Source organism: Pipistrellus hanaki, assembly GCF_964339955.1.
Source record: "Pipistrellus hanaki genome assembly, chromosome: 14".
NCBI classification, from domain to species: domain Eukaryota; kingdom Metazoa; phylum Chordata; class Mammalia; order Chiroptera; family Vespertilionidae; genus Pipistrellus; species Pipistrellus hanaki.
Window position 1 is genome coordinate 11925612 of NC_140516.1, and position 21332 is coordinate 11946943.

Here is a 21332-nt window from a genome sequence, read left to right on the forward strand (position 1 = left end):
ATTCCAGAGCTAGGAGAGACTGATTAGCTCCTCCTCATTTCCTAAGGAAGGAGCCAGAGTTCCAGAGAGCCCAATTGCTGTTGCAGGCCCCCGATGCTTGATGACCCAAAACCACATAGCATAGGACAACTGACTCCTCATCCAGTGCTCTTTACTGGAGAATTATCAGTGTTTTTTGTTTGTTTGTTTGTTTGTTTTTTTACTTTAAGTGCCAAATGAAATCTCTAAAGGTTTGGATTAATTTCAGATGAAATACTGAACTGGTCATACTTCTATTTGTGGCCTTCTAGGTAAGTGGCTGAAGTTGTCAAGGATAGCCAGGATTTCGTTGGCCTCAATGGTTTTTGATACTTTTATTAATACAGTAAGCCCTCGATTTTTCGGACCTCGATTTAATGGACTTTGGATTTAATGAACAAAATTTCTCCCTCCATATGTCATATGTGAAAGTTAACACACTGCTAATTTTATTTATTTTTTAAAATATATTTTATTGATTTTTTACAGAAAGGAAGGGTGAGAGATAGAGAGCCAGAAACGTCAATGAGAGAGAAACATTGACCAGTTGCCTCTTGCACACCCCCTACCAGGGATGTGCCCACAACCAAGGTATATGCCCTTGACTGGAATCGAACCCCGGACCTTTCAGTCCACAGACCGACGCTCCATCACTGAGGCAAACCAATTTCAGCAACACACTGCTAATTTTAAAATGCTTTTAATCTAGAGTAAGTTATAATTTAATTAACAGATTATATTTTTGTTATTAATTCATTATAATTTTTAAACAAATTTTAACGAATAAGCCATATATTGGAGAAAAACACTGTAGTAATTTTGTTGACATAAATAAATATTATATATTGACAACTATAGCTACATATTTAAATACAAGAGTTTCAGTTCCTAAATAATGTTCAGCGAATGATTAGCACATGATCACACCACTTCACGAGGGATAATTGGTTCTGTTGTCCCATGGTCTGACTTTCTGCAGCAGTTTTAACATGTTAGCCCATGTTCCTATGTGCGCTAAGCCACACCCCAACCCACAGCTGTGTATATTTGCTGACTCTCAGTGACTGGGGAACGCATGCCTTTACTAAACCTGTTGAGTTTAATATATGGCAGCCCTATTCTGAGGACCAGGCACCAGGCATTGATGAACTCTTTATTTCCTCCTTTCAACAACCTTATGAGGCAACATTACTATTCCTATTTTACATATGAGGAAACTGAAGCACAGGTTGGTTAACTAACTTGCCCAAGCCACACTGCTCGTTTAAAGCCAGGACTTAAAACCAGGAAGCCTTACAGTCTTAATTATTTGCCAAGACTGAACCTGACATGCTGAGCACAGAACTATGATGTTTGACAGCTGGTGCTTACTCATCAGGTACTCCTGCAAACTAGCCACCAGTCATAACAGCTTTCAGCGCGGAAAATGCGGTGGAAAAGCAACAACAACAATTTAAACCGAGCTATCTAATGGCTTAAATTTACTTCTGCAAAATTCCTATTATGCAGGCGCAGAGGAGGAAAACCTTTTTATGCAATTTAGGGTCCCCGCTGTCTTAAGAGCACCCCAAGAACTGGGTCCACCAGAGAGGAACCTTGGGCAGGGAAATGGGACTGAACACCCTTTTCCTACTCTGCAAGAGAAAGTTGTGCTCACGGCCAGACGGAGGCACAACGGTGGACGCGGCATCTCAGGGCAGGGGGCTGAGGAGCACAGCAAGGGGAACATGAGGCTCCCATTTGTGTAATTCTATTTCCTGTTGCATCTCTCACTAATGAATGTCACAAATACCAGGCCGTCCAAACAACAAATCACCTCCTCTATTGGGGAGCGCAGTGTGTCTCATTTCAGTGCTTTATGGCCTTCACAAATACATGCTGACACAATCAGCTGCGCTGGCCTGTAATTCCCGGGCTGTGAGATGTGTCAGAGCAGAAGCTGTCAGTTAGGGGACTGCAAATAGATGAAGACTGCAGAAGCCACAGAAGGGCTTTGGAGATCTGAATGAAACTAAACAAGTTTTGTGCAGCCATCTGCACAAAGTAGATTATCATGCTCTCGTATTGAGTTTGCACCCTCTGCTCCAAAAAAGCAACAGAAGAAGTTAAACTGATTCTGGTTTAATTTTTTGATGTATTTTTAAGATATATTTTATTGATTTTTTACAGAGAGGAAGAGAGAGGGATAGAGAGTTAGAAACATTGATGAGAGAGAAACATTGATCAGCCGCCTCCTGCACACTCCCCACTGGGGATGTGCCCGCAACCAAGGTACATGCCCTTAGCTGGAATCGAACCTGGGATCCTTGTGTCCACAGGCTGACTCTCTATCCACTGAGCCAAACCGGTTATGCCTTGGATGTAGTATTTTAGGGAGAAAAAAGAGGATGAAACCATCTGATTCCAGTTTTAACGAGGTCACTCTGGGAGAAGCATGTGGGCCCTTGTCCTTCACTCCTGGCCACTAAGCATTTTGCTTTTGAAGTAACCTCCCCATAGTATTTAATGTGGGAGTTGCAGAATGGTGCCTCATTGGCTCAGTTTGTCTTATAAAAAAAATAGTTTCCAAGCTGAAGAAGTCCTAATCTTATATAAAAATCCCTATTATTGGAGTCTTCTGAAAAGCATGCAGATCCAGCATTGCTGAGCAGCATTCATTCATCTATCAAACGTCAATAGGGCACTCACTTCCCGGGACACTGTACTAGGTGCCAGGGAAATGGTGGAAAGAAGTCCCTCTCTCATGGGCTCCCTTCCAGGAAGGGAGAAGTACAGCTGTGTTTATTCTTGGTGCAAAGCATTCATGCAGCTGGTCCCTGATTTAGATAGAGTGTAAGTGAAGGTGGCTGGGAGTGAGTGATGATAGAGCAGAGATTGGGGTAATGGGGAAGAATCCATCATGCAGAGATCTGAAGGGAGGAGGAGACACGATAGAAATGTTTGTTGTGTTCAGGGAACTGAAGGAAAAAGGGTGTCTGGGAGAGTAGAGTGGTGAGGTGAAGTTAGAGAGAACTGTAGGGCTAGTCCCCAAAGGACTATATTCAGAGGTTGAGTTTATTATCAAATGGAGTCATGGGAGGTTTTTGCTGGCAGTGACATAGTCTGATTTATATCACTAAAAGGCTTTGCCCGTGCTCTGAGAGAGTCAGATGCAGTGGAGCAGGAGGGGAGGCCAGGAGACTCCGAGACTGCTGGTAGATTAGTTGAGAAGTGATGGCCTGGGCTAGACGGGTGAGTGGAGGTGGTGAGAAGTAAGAGCAGTTCAGGATACATTTTGGAGAGTTCCTGGACTCATTGATAAACTGGACATAGAAGTGAGGAAATAAGAAGGATAAAGAATGGAGCCTAGACTCCAGCTTTCCACAATTGGGTGGATGATGGGGAAATGGGAGGAGGAACACGTTCGGGTGGAAGAAATTGAAGAATTCTAATTGGGCTATGTTAAGTAGTGTATATGGAGATGTCACAAAGGCAGTTGCATCTAAGATTCTGAAGTTCTGGGTAAAGAGGAGGACCGGAGATGTAAATTTGAATGCTGTATCAGTGAGGGTCTAGCAAGAAACAGATGGACGCACTTAAGAGGAAAAGGGGGAATGTATAAAGTTGTGGGCAGAGTTAAGGGAAACCCACAAAGGATGGCAAAGTACCCAGAGGGAATGTGTGTCTAGGTCACCACAGACCCACACCCTCATCCCGTTTTGCTCACTAACTTTATCTGCCTGTTCCCCGTGGGGATTTTGCTTTCAGAACCTAGCTTTGATTTTTAACCAGAGTTAGTACCCAAAGTACTCAGAGTTAGAGCCACTTCCAGGCCTAGTCAAGGCGAAGGAGGGCTGTTAGAACGAGGCAGAGGGTGTGCTGTAGGAAAGGCTGCCTCACAGGAGCTGTGTTCTTCTGTAGGGAGATGGTGTTACTACCATTTTATAAGCTGGTAGCTAGGGGAATGACTTTTCTCCCCCTTCAGCCTCCTAATGGCTCCCCCATTAGACAATCACAGTGAGAAACCAGAGGACAGGGGGACCCTAAACACCAGCCTTGCAGGATGCAGATCTGGTCTTGGTGATGTCAGTGGCAAGGCCCCCAGCTAACGCTACTTGAGGAAGGGGTAGGTGAGTGGGAGAGGACGTGGAGAGGAGAGCAGAGAGAGTTGAGGTGGGAGGAGGAGATAGGGCATAGATCCTGAGAAGTGTACAAAGGCTCCTGGAATCCACACCCATGGATTTAAAGTGAGATCAGTCAACAAGGGTATTTCCCCAGCAACACTCAGCTTCTCAATGCGGGCATGCAGTAAGGTAGGGTCTGTGCCAGGTGAGCATGAGAGAGGCAGAGGTAGATGGGGAAACAAGGGTGCTTGCAAGGAAGTGCCACGTAGCAAAAATCAGCTGGAGTTTACCTATCCTGCTCTCTCCAGTTGGGGAATGTGTGTCTAGGTCACCACAGACCCACACCCTCATCCCATTTTGCTCACTAACTTTATCTGCCTGTTCCCCGTGGGGATTTTGCTTTCAGAACCTAGCTTTGATTTATGAACTAGTTGTCCTTTATCTTTTCAAAGGCCTATTCAGGCTTGTCATCACCTCATCATCTCTTTAGTAGAGATGTGTTTAAGACCTTGCACTCTGGGAATGGACTGTGTGGATTTGAATCCTGGTTCTGTCACTCAGCTGTGTGACCTTGGGCAGGTGGCTTAACTTCTCTGATTTTCAGTTTTCTTGTCTGTAAAACAGAGATAATAATCACACCTCCTTCAAAGGATTGTTTGAGGATAAAATACATTAATACTTATTAAATGCTTAGAAGAGCACCTGGCCTAACGTCTGTGCTCTGCAAATGTTGACTATCATTAATAATATTAGCAGGAACACCAAATGGGGGAGAAAATGGGCAAAGGTCATGGAAGCACAGTTGCTTCCTCCTGTCCTGCACTTCCCCTTTCGAGGCAGGTCATCATTTGTTTGGGTTTTAGCCACATTTCCACTGAGGGCAAACAATCAGCATCCCTTTAATTTTTTTGTAAAATAGATGAAACCTGGCATTTAAGGAAGAGTGTGTGAGCTATTAGGGTGGAAGGAGCACGGGGCTTAACTCTCGAAGGCTTGGGCTGGTCATGTTCCAGTACAGGATGGCTGTAGGCAGCTAGGACACCTCCTCCATTTCCCAATGAGGATATTGAGACCCAGGGATTTGGGCTGCAAGATCTCACATCTCTGCCAGATCAAACGTCTTAGCAGTGGCTTCCAAATATGCCAGTCCTGCGAAAAACATGAGAAGGAGCCTGGGAATAAAGTAGTCAAGAACTGTGTTTCTTTCTTTATAGCCCTGGTCAAGGAGCGGCCATGTTTTTTCCTGGTATTCACCTTCGTGGTGCGAGTGGGGAAGGTGCTAGGTCAGGGGTTTTGTTAGTCCCTGGACTCAGAAGGTTGTGAAGTTGTTTCAGTGAATTCTAGTGCCTCCCAGCAGTGAGAGGACACAGACCTCTGGCTGGGGCTGTTTTTCTAGGCCCTGAGCAATTTAAATAGCGCTCGGCTTTATTCTGCCTCATCCAAGTTAACCGTAGACATGGTCAGTGCACTTTATCATTACATGTTGACACTTAAATCAGATGAGGAGATAATCCCATTGATGGATTGCTGTCTCTGGGCCTCCTTCTACTCACCCCAACCCTGTAATACTCTCTGCCCAGCCCATTCCAGTGGACAGCTGAGCTGGGCTCCTCCGTGAGAAGAAAACCTTCCGTTATTATACGATCTCGAGGCTGGAGACTACGCGACTTGGTCCAGCCAACTTTGCAGTAAATATGGGTGATGCGACCCCAGAAGGAAATTGACAGGAGCCCCTTGACCCATCACTTTAGATTTCCTCTTTCTAATCCCCTGAAGTGAAAGGACGCTCTCAGCGTGACAGGGCGGATATTTGTATTTGACCGAGGAACGCCATCTTGTGCCCCTTTAATATACAGTGAACCAGACAGAGGATCTTTGAATGGATCTCCCTTCCCCACCGAGGCCCAGGACCGCTTGCCCGGGTTCCGAGAAGCAGCCCTGAAGGCTGTGGCTCCGAATGAAAGACGGGCGAGCAGACACGCGGTCACATCCGCAACCTTTCCCCCAGTTCCTTTTCCAATGAAAGTTTATTAAAAGAAGCACTCACTCAAATCACGGAGACCTGTGTTTGAAATAAATGGTCTTGCAACAAACATTTCCGTCTGTACACGTCCAAACCTTTCACTAGATGAAAGGCGGCGAGGGCCGGCGTGCTTCATTCATTTGGCACCGCGGCGGGGGAAATGTGGTGCTCGTTCCACTGGGGCGGATTATGAAACATGTCAGTTTTTCCATTCTCTCTTTCCAGGGCATTTTTTTACTGCAAGGCCTGTCACGATGACATCACAGATCCCAAAAGGATAAAAAAATGCGGCTGCAAACGGCGTAAGTAGCGTTTCTTTCCCCCATCCCTCCCTGGCTCCTTCCTCTTCCCGAGTTCATGTCCCTCCTCCTCTTCCGACTAAAGAAACACTAAACATCAAGAGCCTTCTTGAATATGTTTATGTTTCACCCAGCAGTTTAAAGAGACATGAAATAAATACCTGTCCTCGATTTACTAGAGCAGAGGTTGAAAAATCACCACCGCCAACACCTAAGTGTAGACCTAGTGCGTGCTCTGTCCCACTCCGTGCCTAACGGGACGCCTCGGGGGGCGTCCAGGCAAACACAGTGAGTACGGGTGTTTCTGCTCCGTGATTGCCAGTGGGTCTGGGAATGCCCAGGGTACAGACGGCTGGACTAGGACAGAGAGGAGACCCAGGGTGAGGACTCAGTCTCCCGAATGGGGCTGACTCTTCCCATGGGATGGCTGCAGGTTTCAGTACCAAAGGCCAGCGCTTCCAACTGCAGGACCTTCAGATTGGCCCAAGGAAAGAACTTGGCCATGGCGGGTGGGTTTTCTCATTGTCCCAGGGATCAATATCAGACACCAGTGCCCTTCGGGGTTCATGAGACTGGGCTCGGTGGCTTCTGGCATGGCCTTCCTCAAACCTCTTCTGCCTGCCAGTGGGGCCTCTTGAGAGAACATCAGGGATGTGGGTTGTGACAATGGGCCTGGAGCGGGCTTTGCCTGGAGAAGGCCTTGCTGTTGGTGGTGATCACGGTGCCTGGCCTAATAAAGATCTCTCAGGACCCTAGAGGAAACAGTGATGATGCCTGCCTTCCTATGTTTAGTCTTTTCAAAGCGCCTTAGGATCACTATTTGCTTTGCTCCTCACCATAACCCTGCATACTTGGCAGGGGGTGTTATTAATCCTGTGTCACAAAAATAAGAAATTAAGGCTTTGAGGTCACTGCCTGGATGAAGTGGCTGAGAGTGGCAGACCCAGGAGTTAGGTTCGGGCCTGCCCGAGGCCTCTCTTGGTGCTGTGTCAGAAGACAGGGCGAAGGAGGTAATCCTGGGTCTGATGAGTAGGAGTGCAGTTATAAAGGATCATCCCATAAAGTGCTTTTTCAGAGCCGGAACCAAGCCCAGAACCCCATTCCAGGGACGTACTGACTGGCGGACACAGGGTTTATTACGGCACCCCTAGGGGAGGGGCACAGTGAATGCCCAGGGCTCAGAGACACGCAGCCTCCTCCTCTGGCAGATCCCCGTTCAGGGCGCTCAGTCTGGAGCGGTGTCTAGAAATCTGCTCAGCTGCTTCCCGAGTCCAGGCCCGCTGGACCCACGGTTTGCTCCTCCTTCTTATTGACTTAACACACAGGGCCCCCTCCTCTCAACGCTGATACCCGCCAAGAGGGATATTTATAGAAATCTCAGAACAAGAGTCCCAATCCTTCACACTAGTGACTGATCATAGAAACAATGAAATCCATTCAGGTAGAAACAAGGGCTTTCAAGAGATTGGAGGCAGCCTGAGGGTGGGAGGAACCCTGCAGAGATGCTGCTTTAGCTAGAAAGATCTGGAAGGCCTCCCTTGAGAGGTGGCCCTGACTTAAGACCCAATCCAGAAAGGCAGAAGAGGGGGAAAAAGGCCAGAAGTAGAAGTCAGTTTGCTGTGTTTGAAGGAAGGAAGACCGGGAGGGGAGCTGGTGGGATTGGAGAGAGGGGTGCGAGCTGAGATCAGAGAGGAGGGCAGGTGCCATGGTAAGAAGAGTGGGCTTTAGTCCTACAATAAATATAGCCCTTTTTAAGCAAGGAAATGAGATCATCCATTCCTGTTGCTCTCCCTGGTGACTGGACAGAGAGCAGAGTCGGGGGCAGGAGTGGAACAGAGGGAGGAGAGAAAGCTGTCTGACTCTCGCTGAGTGCTTCCTCTGAAGGACTGTAGTGGGACCCAGCAGATGAATTTTAAGTCCCTAGAAAAGAGAATTTGGCCTCTAGGACATTTTCCCATCTTGGTTCTAGGCAAGTAAACAGCAGTGGCTTTTAACATCATCCTGGACAGAGAGGCACGTAACTGTTTGAAATAATTTTATTCTCTTCATTTCGGTCCACATTGGCTCAGCGAGAGGGGCAGATGAGTTCCCATCATGCACAGCACAGATTGCCATGGAAGGACTGCCTCTCCAGCGCCAAGCCAGTGCGGCCAGGGTCTCACTCCCTTCGCTCTGCACCCTCCTCTCGACCTGGGCTCCATCTCACGGCAGCCCTCAGCTGTGAGGTTCAAGTTTGACAACAATCAGAATTTCCCAAACATTGTTATTCCCGATTAAAAGGCCACACAATCAGAGGGTAGGATGCAGGTGTGTAGGTGCAGGTGGTGGTTAGGATAAGTGAGGTATTAAACCTGAGGCATATCAGGCAGGTTAGGAAATGGGGGGAGGTTTTGGTTGCAAAGCAACTTGCCTTAGAAGGAGCTGGACTTGTCAATAATGAATTGAATGCACGCTGCCCAATGCCCTAAGTTGGGGAGGGCAGCCGACCCACAGAGTCACTTGTCCAACTCTGTTAGGCCAGGTGTGAATAATCCATCCTGGGGCGATACATCTCCACCAGGGCAGAGCTGGTGACAGTCACTGGTCCTCATTCACAGCTTCCCACCCCTCCTCTCCCAACCCCGCCCTCCCCTGTCCTTCCCACCTCCATCCCCTCGTTCATTTTTGTTCAATAACGTTGAACGTTTCATGTCATACTCTCTGGAGAAATACCAAGTGTGGCCATTCCATGCCTGGCAATTCTGTGGGAGAACAGTTTAACTCTTGCGTTTCTTTCCATTTCTTCATAGCTTCTCCATCAAGGAAGAGGGCCACATTCGGTGTCTGGCCAAGGAGCAAGCTCTCAGAATCCATTCACCCATTTCCCTTTTCTGTATAACGAACCTGGTCTAATGATTGACATTTTCTCCCCCAGCCTCTAAAAGTTGGCCAAAGGGTAGACTCCTCGGGGACAAGTCATGTCTAAATCGATGTGTTTGAAGGAATTTTTCTTGAACTTCTAATCATTGACATATTTTTGATTTATTTTTCTCTTTGCTGCCTTGGAATACGGCCCCTACTCTATTTTAACCGCACACTGGTAGTGATATATTGTGAGTAACACGGGTTCCCAGCAGCCCGGAGTCCAGTCCCCCTGTCTTTCTCTAGAAGAGACTCTTCTTTTATTTTCTGTACAGTTTCGGTCTCTTTTTTCCTTGTGGTATTTATGTTGCATGTAGCAGTGACCCATGCCCCAATTCCCCCACCCAAAAGTCTGACTGGAGCAGCCTGGAGCTGGAGAACCTGAGAGCGGGACCCTCTCTGACCGCTCCCCCCACCCCCAGCTTCTAGCCGGCCTCTGGCACTGTCTTATTTTTCTGTTTGAAAATAAGACCTTGACAACAGTGTTTCTCGTGAGAGCCTGTCTCAGGACCTTGAGGGGACACTGAGTAGGCTGAGGTAATTACCACTGTAGCTCCAGACCCCTCATCGATTGGGGGTCATTGTCACGCTTGCCTTTGATAAATTACACTTGGTCTCCTCGACTCTCAAGCTCGAATTCCTATCCTGAAGCAAACACACTTACTACATATATACTTATCCCTGTGTTGTGATATACATATCCATCACATATAATATACGAGTGGTATATTATATGTACCACAGTGCTTTATATGTAAAAATGTACATTTTTATATATAAGTGTGGAGCTGCTTTATAGAGAGAGTGACGTATTTATTACAACATATGTGCCTCTCTGTATGAGAAAGTGCGGGCTAGAGAGCTCATTGGACACCCCAGCTTTGCGACTGTAAGTATCTCAACGGCCTTAATGGAGACAAGTACTCCTGCAGTGGTAATTACTTCCGACAATCTATGAAGTTCCCTTGCTTTAAACTCAGGTTCCTCCTTCAATCAGGACCCACTAGGACATCCCCAGTTCCTCTGCGGTGTTAGTCAGGCATCTTGAGAGATGTTTCCTGGTTTAGCAAACATCTACTTGTTGAAGGCGGAAAAGGTGGCTCCAGGAGAATGTTCCATTTCAGCCACGAGCCATGCAGAAGTCTGAGCACATGGATGTGAGGCCCCCAGCACCCTGACTCACTGAAGGAGCAGGGCCCTCTCACCCAGAGGCTGCGCCTTTCAGGGCCGTGGCTTAGAGCAGTGCTGCTCTAGGCGGCACCAGAAATGAGTGTGGGGCTTCCCTCATGTACCTGAGACCACTGGAGAGGAGGGGCAGCCTGCAGCTCCTTTCAGGCCCGCGGCCCTGGGATGTGGAGAAGGCGGCTCAGCACTTGATCCTCTCCGACTCCTTTGCAGCAAGAGGCAGGTTGGCCATCTGGTTCTGGCTCGTCTTCAGAGTCTGCAGGGGTAGGATGCTCAGGGTACAAACAAAGGAGAGCAGTGACCTTTCTCAGTCCCATGCCCAATTCTGCCAGAAGGGACACTGCGGGCTCCCTTTACCTGCACAACACCCCCAAGGGTGGCTTGAGGGTCATTTTTATACCCACAGAGATGCTGACAGAACCTAGTGATCCTTCACAATCCAAAGGGAGTCTTGATGTCAGTCAATCGACAAACAATTCTAGTGCTAAATCCCTCTGCCTTCTCCCATCACAATGTGGTGCTGAGAGGGCAGCAGGATCGACCAGCTTGGAGGGCTCTGAGCTGCTGACATTAACTAGCTTTTCCTTCCCTCTCTTTCATTTTGGGGAAAAAAAACACCTGCAAGACCTTTATTCTCCTTCGAGAAGCTAATAGGAATTTTGCTCATTTATAGGACTTGAAAGAATGCCCTTTGATTCCCAGTGTCACATCAAGCAAAGGCCTCTGCCTTACACCTCGGCGAACATTTTCTCCGCTGGATGTTTTCCCTGTAATTTTAGTTGCTACAAGCATGTGAGGAGCAGCTCCAGGGAAGCAATCCTTCCCACACTGGGTTGATTTTAAACATGAGGTTGTGATCTGACAAGTGTCTATGAATTGAATGGCAGATTTTTTTTTTCCTGCCACAGTCTCCCCCTGAATTGCTCCATTTAAAACCTAAAGTGCCCACCCCCCACACCCAGGAGTTGGAAAACTCCATCTGAGCCTCTCAGCCCTGCACTGCTTCTCCTGCCCCTTCCAGCCCACCCTGGAAATTAAGGATGTGCAATTGGAAATTGGCTGACAATTTGGTTGCGGATGCAGGAGGCAGATGGTACTGAGAACAGGATGGCCTCCACGTCCCTCTTCCATGCCAGGTCTGGCTGGAAGAGCAGAGACCCGTGTTTGACAGCTCATTGTCAGTCTGATGCAGGGAAAGAGCAGTAACTAAAGCCCATCTACAGCAGCCCCGTCTCCACAGGCTTCTTCCTCACAGTCATGACCTTTGAGGATACAGGAAAAGTAGTCCAAGAGTATGAGAAATTTTCCAGTTTTACACCCAAGGAAGGAGTAAACCTTTAATGGTGGCCCTTAGGAACATACTTACATGCTGTCTCTATAAATAGCATGAGGAAGTCATAATGGAAATATTGGGAGACTATTCACTTCCTTGTGGTGGAGGAAAGCACACAAAAGCTTCTTCCTCTCCAACCACAAAGCGATGAGGACAGGGTTCTTAGGAGGGAGGTGAGACCCAGGGTCTGTTTCTTGGCAACCACATAACCTCTCTGAACCGGTGGCACCAGCCCAAGAACAAGAACCTTCTGATGTGGGCCAAGAAGAAAAGCAGGTCCCCAGGGGCTGATATTTCTGCTCTCCCACAGCTCAGCTGGCCTACGGGGGCGGCTCATTGAGCATAAAGTTCCCAGAGCCCTAAGATGGAATGACAAGAAGCTGCAGTGTTATTCACCCACCAGATGCGCTCTTGTCTGTTCCCTGTCTCTGGAAGCTGCCTGGGGCTTTGAGGAGACCCAGCCAGCGGGGGTCTACAGGGGTAGTGTGCCACTCTTGACCACTCTAGGAACATCTACCTCCTCTCAGCCCTTTGACCCTGCTGCCTCTTCAACATCTCTCCTGAGAAGCTGCTGAATTAAAACGCTACTGCTCACATTTCAATTCTCAGAGGCCTTCAGGGTCCTCTTTCTGCTCCCTTGCAGAGAAGGGCCAGGGAATTAGAGAATGTTAACTGGCTGCTCTTCTGCACATGTCCACTAGATGTCCTCAGAGTTCTATTTTGTATTACCATTGAAATCCTGGGGAAAACTCCCTCTTCTGAGGACTGGGATTTAGGAAAGAGCATTGGGTGACTACATAATAAAGAAAATGAGCAAACACCAAAGGAGAGAGGGCACTTTTTGTGGCCAGGGAGTAGATATGAAATTTACTTGTGTTTTAAATAAATACTGAAACTTTCAAAGTTGCTCTTTGAAACCTAACCTTGGGGATTTTAAATGGCACTGTTATCTGAAAGTAACCTTATAACCTACATCAGCTCTAGAAAAGGAAACAGTCCCAGAGAAATGGAAATAAAACAGCAGTGATTCTGAAAATCCACTATTCTCTAAAACAAAACCAAAGGATTAGGAAGCCTGAGAGAGAGAGAGAGTTGATGGAGACGAGGGGTAGTATTTTCCAAAATAGGAGATCCATGACTTAATTTTGATGTAATTTTATTTTACAACCCACGAGTCTAACTTTATACCCAGAGTGTCCACATCTCCTGGAACAGCTCCCACCAGGGAGCCATACCCTCATACTTTTTTTTACTTCCAAAGCTTGTTTCAGAGCCTAGCAGTTTCCAGAGGAAGGCTCTGCTGCTGGGACACCCTTTTAAGAAAGTGGACCTGGAAGTGCATAGGTGAAGACACCTGACTGGGGTCCATGCAGAGCAGAACAAAAGGGCCACCCTTGCAGGCGGGGCCCCTGGGTGTAGACATTGTCAGGGCTCTCTTTTTTAACTGTTTGTCTTGTCTTTGAGCCTCTCATTGATCATTCTTGCTGATTTTTTTTTTGTGTGTGTGTGTGAGTGTGTGTGTGTGTATTTGTGGTGCGTGTTCGTCTCCTGAGATTTCTATTTTGTATTTGGAGTGAGTGTGAAAGCGATGACTGGAAGCAATGGCGAGTAATAGCATGTTTTCCTTTTTATGCATATGCTGCTTTGGAATGTGACTGCTTATAATTAACATTTAATCTTCTTATAGCAAATGGTTTTCTGCTGCTTTGATGACCAGTTTCAGCCTGTTCCTGCATGCTAACAATATGAGATTTTAGAACAATGCATGGTCTCCAGAGGAGCCAGCAGGACAGTTGCAAACAGTCCCTGAGAGGCGCTGGTTTAAGCTGTCTCCTCCTGAACCCTTATCAAGTAGGAGGTTAAAATCACCCATCATGACGGGCTTACCTCTGACAAAACTGTTTCAAAACATCCCACCCCCAGCCTCCCTCCTCTTGTCCTTCAAGATGGTATATATATATATATAAGAACTTTCCTTCCCTATAAATGTGTCAGATTCTATTATTGAATATGAACCCAAAATGGCAGGATGAAAATGAAAACCAGGGACTGTTGCTAATGAGAAGCATAGCATTTCAGAGTTTGATGGGCTTCTCTTCTGCTACAGCATTTGATTAAAAAAATTTTTTCAAAACAATTTATCTACAGCGAAACAAAAAATCATCTTCGTTTCCCTCTTCTGTGTAAATAACAAATCAATATTTCCAGTAAGAGAACAAGGAAAGAAAAAAGAAAAAGAAAAAGAAAAAAAACAAGTGAAGAGACTCCAAGTTGTATACCAGATCTGGATGCATTTAAAATAACTTTATTTTCCTGTCTTCCGCTGAAGACTTTTCCCCCCTCTCTTGATTTCAGTAACTGCTGCTTGGGGGTGCCTGGGCATTTACACCATTCTGATTCAAATGCTATAGTAGAACCCCCCCCCTCCGCCCCCCCTAGAAACCAAGCCCAGGAATGATGTCGACCACACACTGAACAGGGCCGGGGCTGCATGAAGATGGTCTGAGCAACTGACTAGCCAGGATGCTAAAAGCACGCGTCACTTAAACGTGAGCCGCATCCTCAAGAATGGAGTTGCTGCTGAAGAGATCTCTCATTCATCTCCCCCAGTGCCTGTTCCTCACAATCATAACGTTACCCCTGCTTGACAAATATACTGGATGGCAAGTCATAAAGGTCTTAGAACAGGACTTGACCCATTTGAGAGATTTAAACCCCTCTTCCTGGTGACTGTTAACATTCAAAGAGGGCAAAACCACAGGCCATATTTTAAAGTAAGGGTGCAACCATTCCCCACAAAGAAAAAGAAAGGGGGAATATGGCTTTCCAAATGGACACAAGGAATAACGCCTCCCTTCAGTCCCGGTTACTCTTTGGCTGTGATGCTTGAGATAAATATGAATTCTTCTCCCCCGGACCAGGGAGGGAAGCAGGCCAGTTCAGGCTCCATAGTGAGCAAATGTTTTTGTCTGTTGTAGCTTCAGACGGAGGTACAGACGCTTCTCATCGTACTTACCTGTACAATGGCGTGGAGGGTAAAGGAGAAGGACATTGAGAGTCACTGCAGTGAGGTCCAGCAACTTTGTAGGCTAGTGCTTGAGTTGGGTCCCCACGCAGCGGAACCAACAATACTAGCTTTGGAAGCACTTTGGGTGCTGGACGAGCCTTAATCTCTTACGTGGGAGCTCTTCTTTTATTTTATTTCTTATTTCATAATTTTTCATCTATTTTGGCCACTATTTTTTGTATAAGAAAAAATTACGATTAATCAAAGCCCAATGGCTTTCTGAATTCAGGGAGGGCAAGGAGAGAAAAGGCGATAGGATTTTCAGATCCCCCAGCTTTGAGAGGAAAACACACCCATGAGTAGCTGAACACATTCCAATAGACCAGCCTCTCCTGTGCTCTGGGTGATGTTTTATTTTTGAACTGCCTTTCATGTCAGCCACGCAGTGCTAGCTGTGAGTAGCTGCATTTCTTATGTGGACAGATTTGGATATTTGTTCTGTCAAGAGTAAACTTAAATTCCTGTAGGCATCACGTCAACCCACTGCGGGGAAGTTCAGCAGAGGTGTCCTCGAATCCTATATTAACACGTAATCGTTTCACATCTAATTTGATGACAGCCTGTGCCAGGCTCTGCCTAGCGCCCAGGAATGGATGGGAATTAGAAAGCCTACATATTAGCTGGTTTTGCATCTTGCAAAAAGCCATTTATTGTACCCTGTCAGCAGTTCATTGATTGGCCGTGTGTATATTTTGTCCTCCTGTATTAATTGTGCCGGGGGAAAAATGTCGGTTACATCTTTGCTGTCTATAATGTGCTCTTCCTCTCATTCAAGACGCCGATTGTAATCACCCTGCCCTTTTCCTGCAGTCACCCGCGTCACCGAGGGGAGAAAAATCATACACAACAGCCTTGGGGGATTATGAAGGCAATTTATATTCTTGCTGCTTTCTTTTTGTTGTACAACCAAACTGTTGCCAACAGTCACTGTGCATTTTTTTTTCTGGGTCAAGACTGTTAATGTGAACTAAGACCTGTGTTCAATCCCTTCAGCTCCCTTCCAGCCGCCCTGCTGTGTGACCTTGCCATTAACTACCGCTCTTCCTCTCCTCTCATCCACCATGCGGTTATAGCCAAGATGTCCATCTACAAGAGAATGAGACGGGCATGTTGTTTTGATTGCGGACGTTCTGAGCGTGACTGCTCATGCATGTCAGGCCGTGTGCGTGGTGACGTGGACACCCGTGAGCGAGCCTTCCCACTCTCTTCTGTCTCTGTTAATGATTGCTCCACCAATTTCCGTGCCTGTAAGTTTAACCCACACACACAGTTTGGTGTCTGTGCTGTCTGTGGTATCATCCTCGTCTTGTGTCGTGCCCTGTGGTTCTGTCAGTCGGTCCAGCTGATGTCTCCTTCCCCGTGTGACCTCGTATGTGGTGATATGTCACCCCAGTTGCCTGTGTCACTGTGTATGTGCCTCCCTTGCCGTCTGCTAACGCGTGCTTCTTGGGATAGCATGTGGGACTGTGATGTTGCCGTCTGGTGACAGTCTCCTCCTCCCCTTTACATAAATATAGGTGGAAATTAAGGTGACAGCAGATCAAATTCAATGTTAATATAGCGGTGTGTGGAAATACCTGTCTTACTATTTGGGGAAAGCTTAGCCATTGGATTGGGTTGAAGGGGAGGGAGGAAAATGGTGTAGCGAGAACAGGCCAGCTCTAACTGTAAATTATTTTTAATGAGTTTAGATAGTTTCCATACTACAGCAAGGTTTCAATGCAGGAGGATTTTTGGACTGTGTCCCCCTAATCTGTATCTCATTCCCCCAGTGCCAAATTGTGTCCTGTGCTCTGAAAAAAAGTGTCCTCCCAACCTACTAGGAGATAAGTCTGGAGCTCCCTCTCCGAACGATGACTAATTCAAAGCATCGTTCCAAATTTATTTCTATTTTTCCAAAAATGTAGCCCCCTGTTTAAGGCATCTTGTAGCAGTTGTGATTCTGAATAACCAAAACCATAAGCAGTGGACCTCCATGAGCTCCTTGAGTGTGTCACACAGGCCCTTGGGTCAGCCTTCTTGGTTGCCTGCAAGCTCATGGTGGTTAAAGGGCCTGTGGAGGTCCTGAGCTGGCAGCTGACGGGGCTGAGCTGTGCCACGTTCCTGAGACAGCCCTCATCTCCATCCCCAGCTGGGGCTTTGCTGGCGATGCTGACATGATTCCTGGGTGATGTCCTTGAAAGCTCCCGCTTGTACAGAACGCTGGGAAGGGGGTGCTCCTCTAACAGCAGTTCCTCGTGAGGACCTGGATGCCATACATGTAGCTGCAACCTTGTCTTCACATGTTTGGTAGCATGGGGGGCAGAAGACAATCCTTTTGTGCTTCATCCCTTCCTCTGAAAGCAACTAATACATATATTGGTGACCGTATTGCCATCCAGTGTCTCCACTAAGTGTTCAAAGCCGGTGGGATAAAGCTTCCACCAGCTGGGTTCATTCCCAGTGGCAACAAGGATGGAGAAGAGCCCTCTGCTCCTGAGCATTTTCTCCCATAGAACACCGGCCCCACTCACCTGTGCTGACATGGAAGGTAGTCCCAGCCCGGTGTGCTTGGGTGACAGTGACAGAGGCCCTGAGGGTGGAGAGGGTCCTGATGTCACCGTGTGCAGTGGAGAAGGGCCCCAGGCCAGCTGCTGGTGTCCCTGAAGCTCAGGTCTGAGGCGTGATGTGTGCGTTGAGGTGTGTTGGTGTCATCTGGAAAAGTTAGGCCTAAGACCGAGAATCACCCTCTCAAACTGATGGTTCCCTGCCTCCCCAGCACAGTGCTAAGGAACAAGACTCACTTGTAAGAGTGATAGCTGATGGGGGCTGCAATGGGAGGGATTTGGGACTAAGTCTTGTCTTGACATTGCTACAAAGGAACTTTTAGAAAGAAGGTCCCCTTTACAATGTTTCTTACAGATGCCGCAGAATGAATTCTTACCCCTTATTCTCATCGTAAGAGTTCTCTCTCGTACTGGGATACTACCAAGGTGTACTCCGTCACAACCGCACAAAGAATTTGTGTGTCTGTTAAGTGTGGCAAGATGCCAGCTTCAGAGCCATGAGCTGGGGAAGAGGAGCCTCGGGGTGAGCTGTGGTGGCACCAGTTGGCCACTTGGCTTTGACTGACTGTGGGGAATGTACCCGTCAGCCATTGGGCTACTCTTCTGCCCACGGCATAACTGCTGTTTCCAGATAATTGCTGGGCTCTCAAACCTTGGCCAGAGGTTCAGTGGAGGAAAGAAAGGAGCCACTTGGGCTCTGAACTAAGGCTTTGTGGTCATGTCTTGGCCAGGGTCACCCATTCCCGTCACAGCAAAACCTGGGTGAGGCCCATCACACGACCCAGTGTGTGTAATTTCCATGTTTCCAGGAGAAGCCATAATTGGAGGGATTTCTCAGCTCTGCAATTTAATCTAAGTGTTGATGGAGGCCAGGAGAAGAAGAGCTGGGCTTGGGATTGCCCTGCGCTCTCAGAAACATCCTGTGAGGGGGCTTGTTGTCCTTCCTGCCCATCTGAAATCAGCCCCATCATGGAAATCACGGGGCTCCGGGCTGCATGTGGAAGCCTTAACTGGTACTGACAGCTCAGGGTTCGGGGGGGTTGCCTCCCCTGTCTCATCAGTCTTTCTGCCGTCGTCACTCCATCAAACAAAAGCAGATTTCATCCGTGCCTGTGTGAGATCACTCACCTTTGACCGTTAATAAGAAGTTAGGAAAACCCATTCCAATTTGAGCCCCTTGATGCGCCCACATAAGCCCTTCTTCTCCAATTAAAACGTGCCTGTCTCCATGTGGAATTCCACTGGCAGAGCTCCAGCGGCAGCCCGGCCTTCCCGCGCCGCTGGTGGGTTGGGTGGTGCCCGCTTGACAGAGCTGGTTGACTCAAAGAGCGGTGGTGAGAGCGGGCTTTTCATTAAATATGAGCAGATGTGAAATGTGGAGGGTTTGACAATTAGAAATGGCAGGAGAAGGGCCCTGGAATCAGAGTGAGGTCAGATGGGCGGATCAGATTACTTCTCTTACATTCTTGAGTTGTTCTGAAAATCATGTTGAATTAGTGTCAGCGGAGCCATGATGGGCTTTGCCCTTTGTCTTTTATGCTGGGGCCGTATTGTTTCCCAAGACACTCATTAAAGGTCATTATACGATTACGGAGCCCGCTTTGGTCGCAGTTTCCCCGTTGAGCCAGCGTGCTCCCGAGGCTGCCTAATTCGTTTCTCTCTTGCCTTTCGTCTCCCTCTTTATACTCTTTTTTTTTTTTCTTATAAGGGGAAAGATTTCCGTTTTCAAGGGACATGAAATTGAAACACAAAGTCCCATTATGTGTTTTCTGAAGTGGGAAGGGAAGTAGCTGGCTCCCAGAGGAGTGGTAACGTATTAAAGTGTTCACACAGTTTTAGAAATCTGCCTGCCAACAGCAGAACCTGCCTGCTACGCTCACCTCTCCGAGGTGTGGCCCATTACCGCCCATCGGCTTCCGTTAGGCCAGGGCCGCTCTCACAGGCGTCTCCTTCTATTCATCTCACCGGGATGTGCCGGACTGGGATGATAAAAAGATCTGCCAAGAGGAAGGAGTCCTTTACGAAAGGCTTAAAAGACAGTGTCAGAAAAGGAAGGCAGAGTGATCAATGAGGGTTCCACACCAGGCTGTCCTGCCGGGACAAGGCTGGGTTGCTCAGGGTAGCAGGCTGGGCGGGGTGCACCTAGCATCCCTGACTGGTCATTCCGACTCTGTTTCCACTTCAGAGGATCCTCGGCGGGAGAACCAGCTCTCTTGAAACCACTCATAAAAACCTTTTTACAAGCAGCTGTGTTCTAGTACCATCAAGTATAAAAATATATGTCTAGCAACAGACACACATATAAATATAGATTTAGGTTCCAATCAGTTCCACTTCCCCGCAGTAAAGTTGTGTAAAATGGTCCTTGTTCTCTGTTCAGAATTTATCCTTCTCATTTGTCTTGCCTGCGATCTGATTGCTAAGTCTAACATAAAGGGACAATTAAAATCATGATGCAGTGACAACACAGGGCCTTTTGATTCAAACCTGCTGAGACCTGTCTGAAGGGATGCTGGCCACACACCGTCCGTAACCATGGCGTGGACAAGTGAATTATGTGCTGGGAGAGGAGCAGGTCTTAGACTTGGGCTTGGAAGTAGTTTTAGTGAAAGTACATGTGTGATCGCTCACACCAGCCTTTGCATTTACTAATAGTTTAAACCTGCACAATTGCATAAGCTCCTTTCCAAAGCACTGTAGCTAATTTTAAATGGTGCATGACTTTTACTTCAGCTAGAAGTTTAATGCAAGGAGGCATTCAACTCCAGGGGTTCGTTTGGGACGAGAAGTCCGATACAATCGGGTTGAAGGGAGACATACCCAAACCAGTTCAGTGCAGTCTTGAGTCTTATCAGATAATAAACAACTATCAGCTTATCCCGAGCAGCCTCTGGTTTGTACAGGCAGAGAATTAACATCATCAATAGAACCAAAATCACTTGAGTTGAACTAATGGCGTTTTGAAGTGCATCACATCAGATCGTGGGGCAGAGGTTGGAAATAGCTCTAGGAAGGAAAATGTCCATAATAGGACACACCCTGTGCTGACAGTCTCCAATGCCTGCTAAAGGGAGATTTAATTTATGCATTTAAACATCAACAGCCTATCATTATCTCATTCCTTTTATGTGTAGTGTTGAGTGATTTCCTCCAGCTCCCCAATCCTAAACTTTTTTGTTTATTTTAATTTTAGTCTTTCTCCCTCCCCCCATCCCTCCTCCTCCTCCTCCTCCTCTTCTTTCTTCTTCTTCTTCTTCTCCTTCTTTTCTCTCTCTCTCTCTCTCTCTCTCTCTCTCTCTCTCTCTCTCTCTCTCTCCCCCCCCCCCCTCTCTCTCTCTCTCTCTCTCTCTCTCTCTCCACCCACACACACACCCACCCCTCATGACACCATTTTGGTTCATACTCTAGTTCTTGAGCTCGTCATGGTCCATGTCCTGACTTGGCCATTTACAGTTTTTTTCATGAAGTGAACACAAGCAATCAACCTAGGCAGCCATGTAAGCCTCCCAGGGGACTAATGACATACCAGGAATGGCCTCTTAGGGCACCTTTGTTGGTAGCAGACGAGGCTTCAGAAGCCAGTGCCTCTCACTTGATTTTGTGGTGGCCGCGTCTAGTGATAAGCTGACTGGAGATCTGCCTTCCTACATGCTCTTTAAGTCAGCATTGTAGCCAAAACCGGTTTGGCTCAGTGGATAGAGCGTCAGCCTGCAGACTGAAGGGTCCCAGGTTCAATTCTGGTCAAGGGCATGTACCTTGGTTGTAGACACATCCCCAGTGTGGGATGTACAGGAGGCAGCTGATCGATGTTTCTCTCATCGATGTTTCTAACTCTCTATCTCTCTTCCTCTCTGTAC

The 21332-nt window shown here is 47.3% G+C and overlaps 1 protein-coding gene across 16 annotated transcripts in view; it reads left to right on the forward strand.

Annotated features, from left to right (window-relative positions):
- KCNMA1 (potassium calcium-activated channel subfamily M alpha 1) overlaps positions 1–21332 on the forward strand; it is a 669950-nt gene that overhangs the window by 539687 nt on the left and 108931 nt on the right. For 13 of the 16 annotated variants that reach the window (XM_084903660.1, XM_084903668.1, XM_084903672.1 and 10 more), the window contains exon 18: positions 6370–6446. In XM_084903660.1, coding sequence (XP_084759786.1) covers positions 6370–6446 — 77 coding nt within the window. Of the gene's footprint in view, positions 1–6369; positions 6456–16002; positions 16177–21332 lie in introns of all 16 variants that reach the window. The other 3 variants (XM_084903669.1, XM_084903670.1, XR_014796777.1) reach the window with 2 other exon arrangements.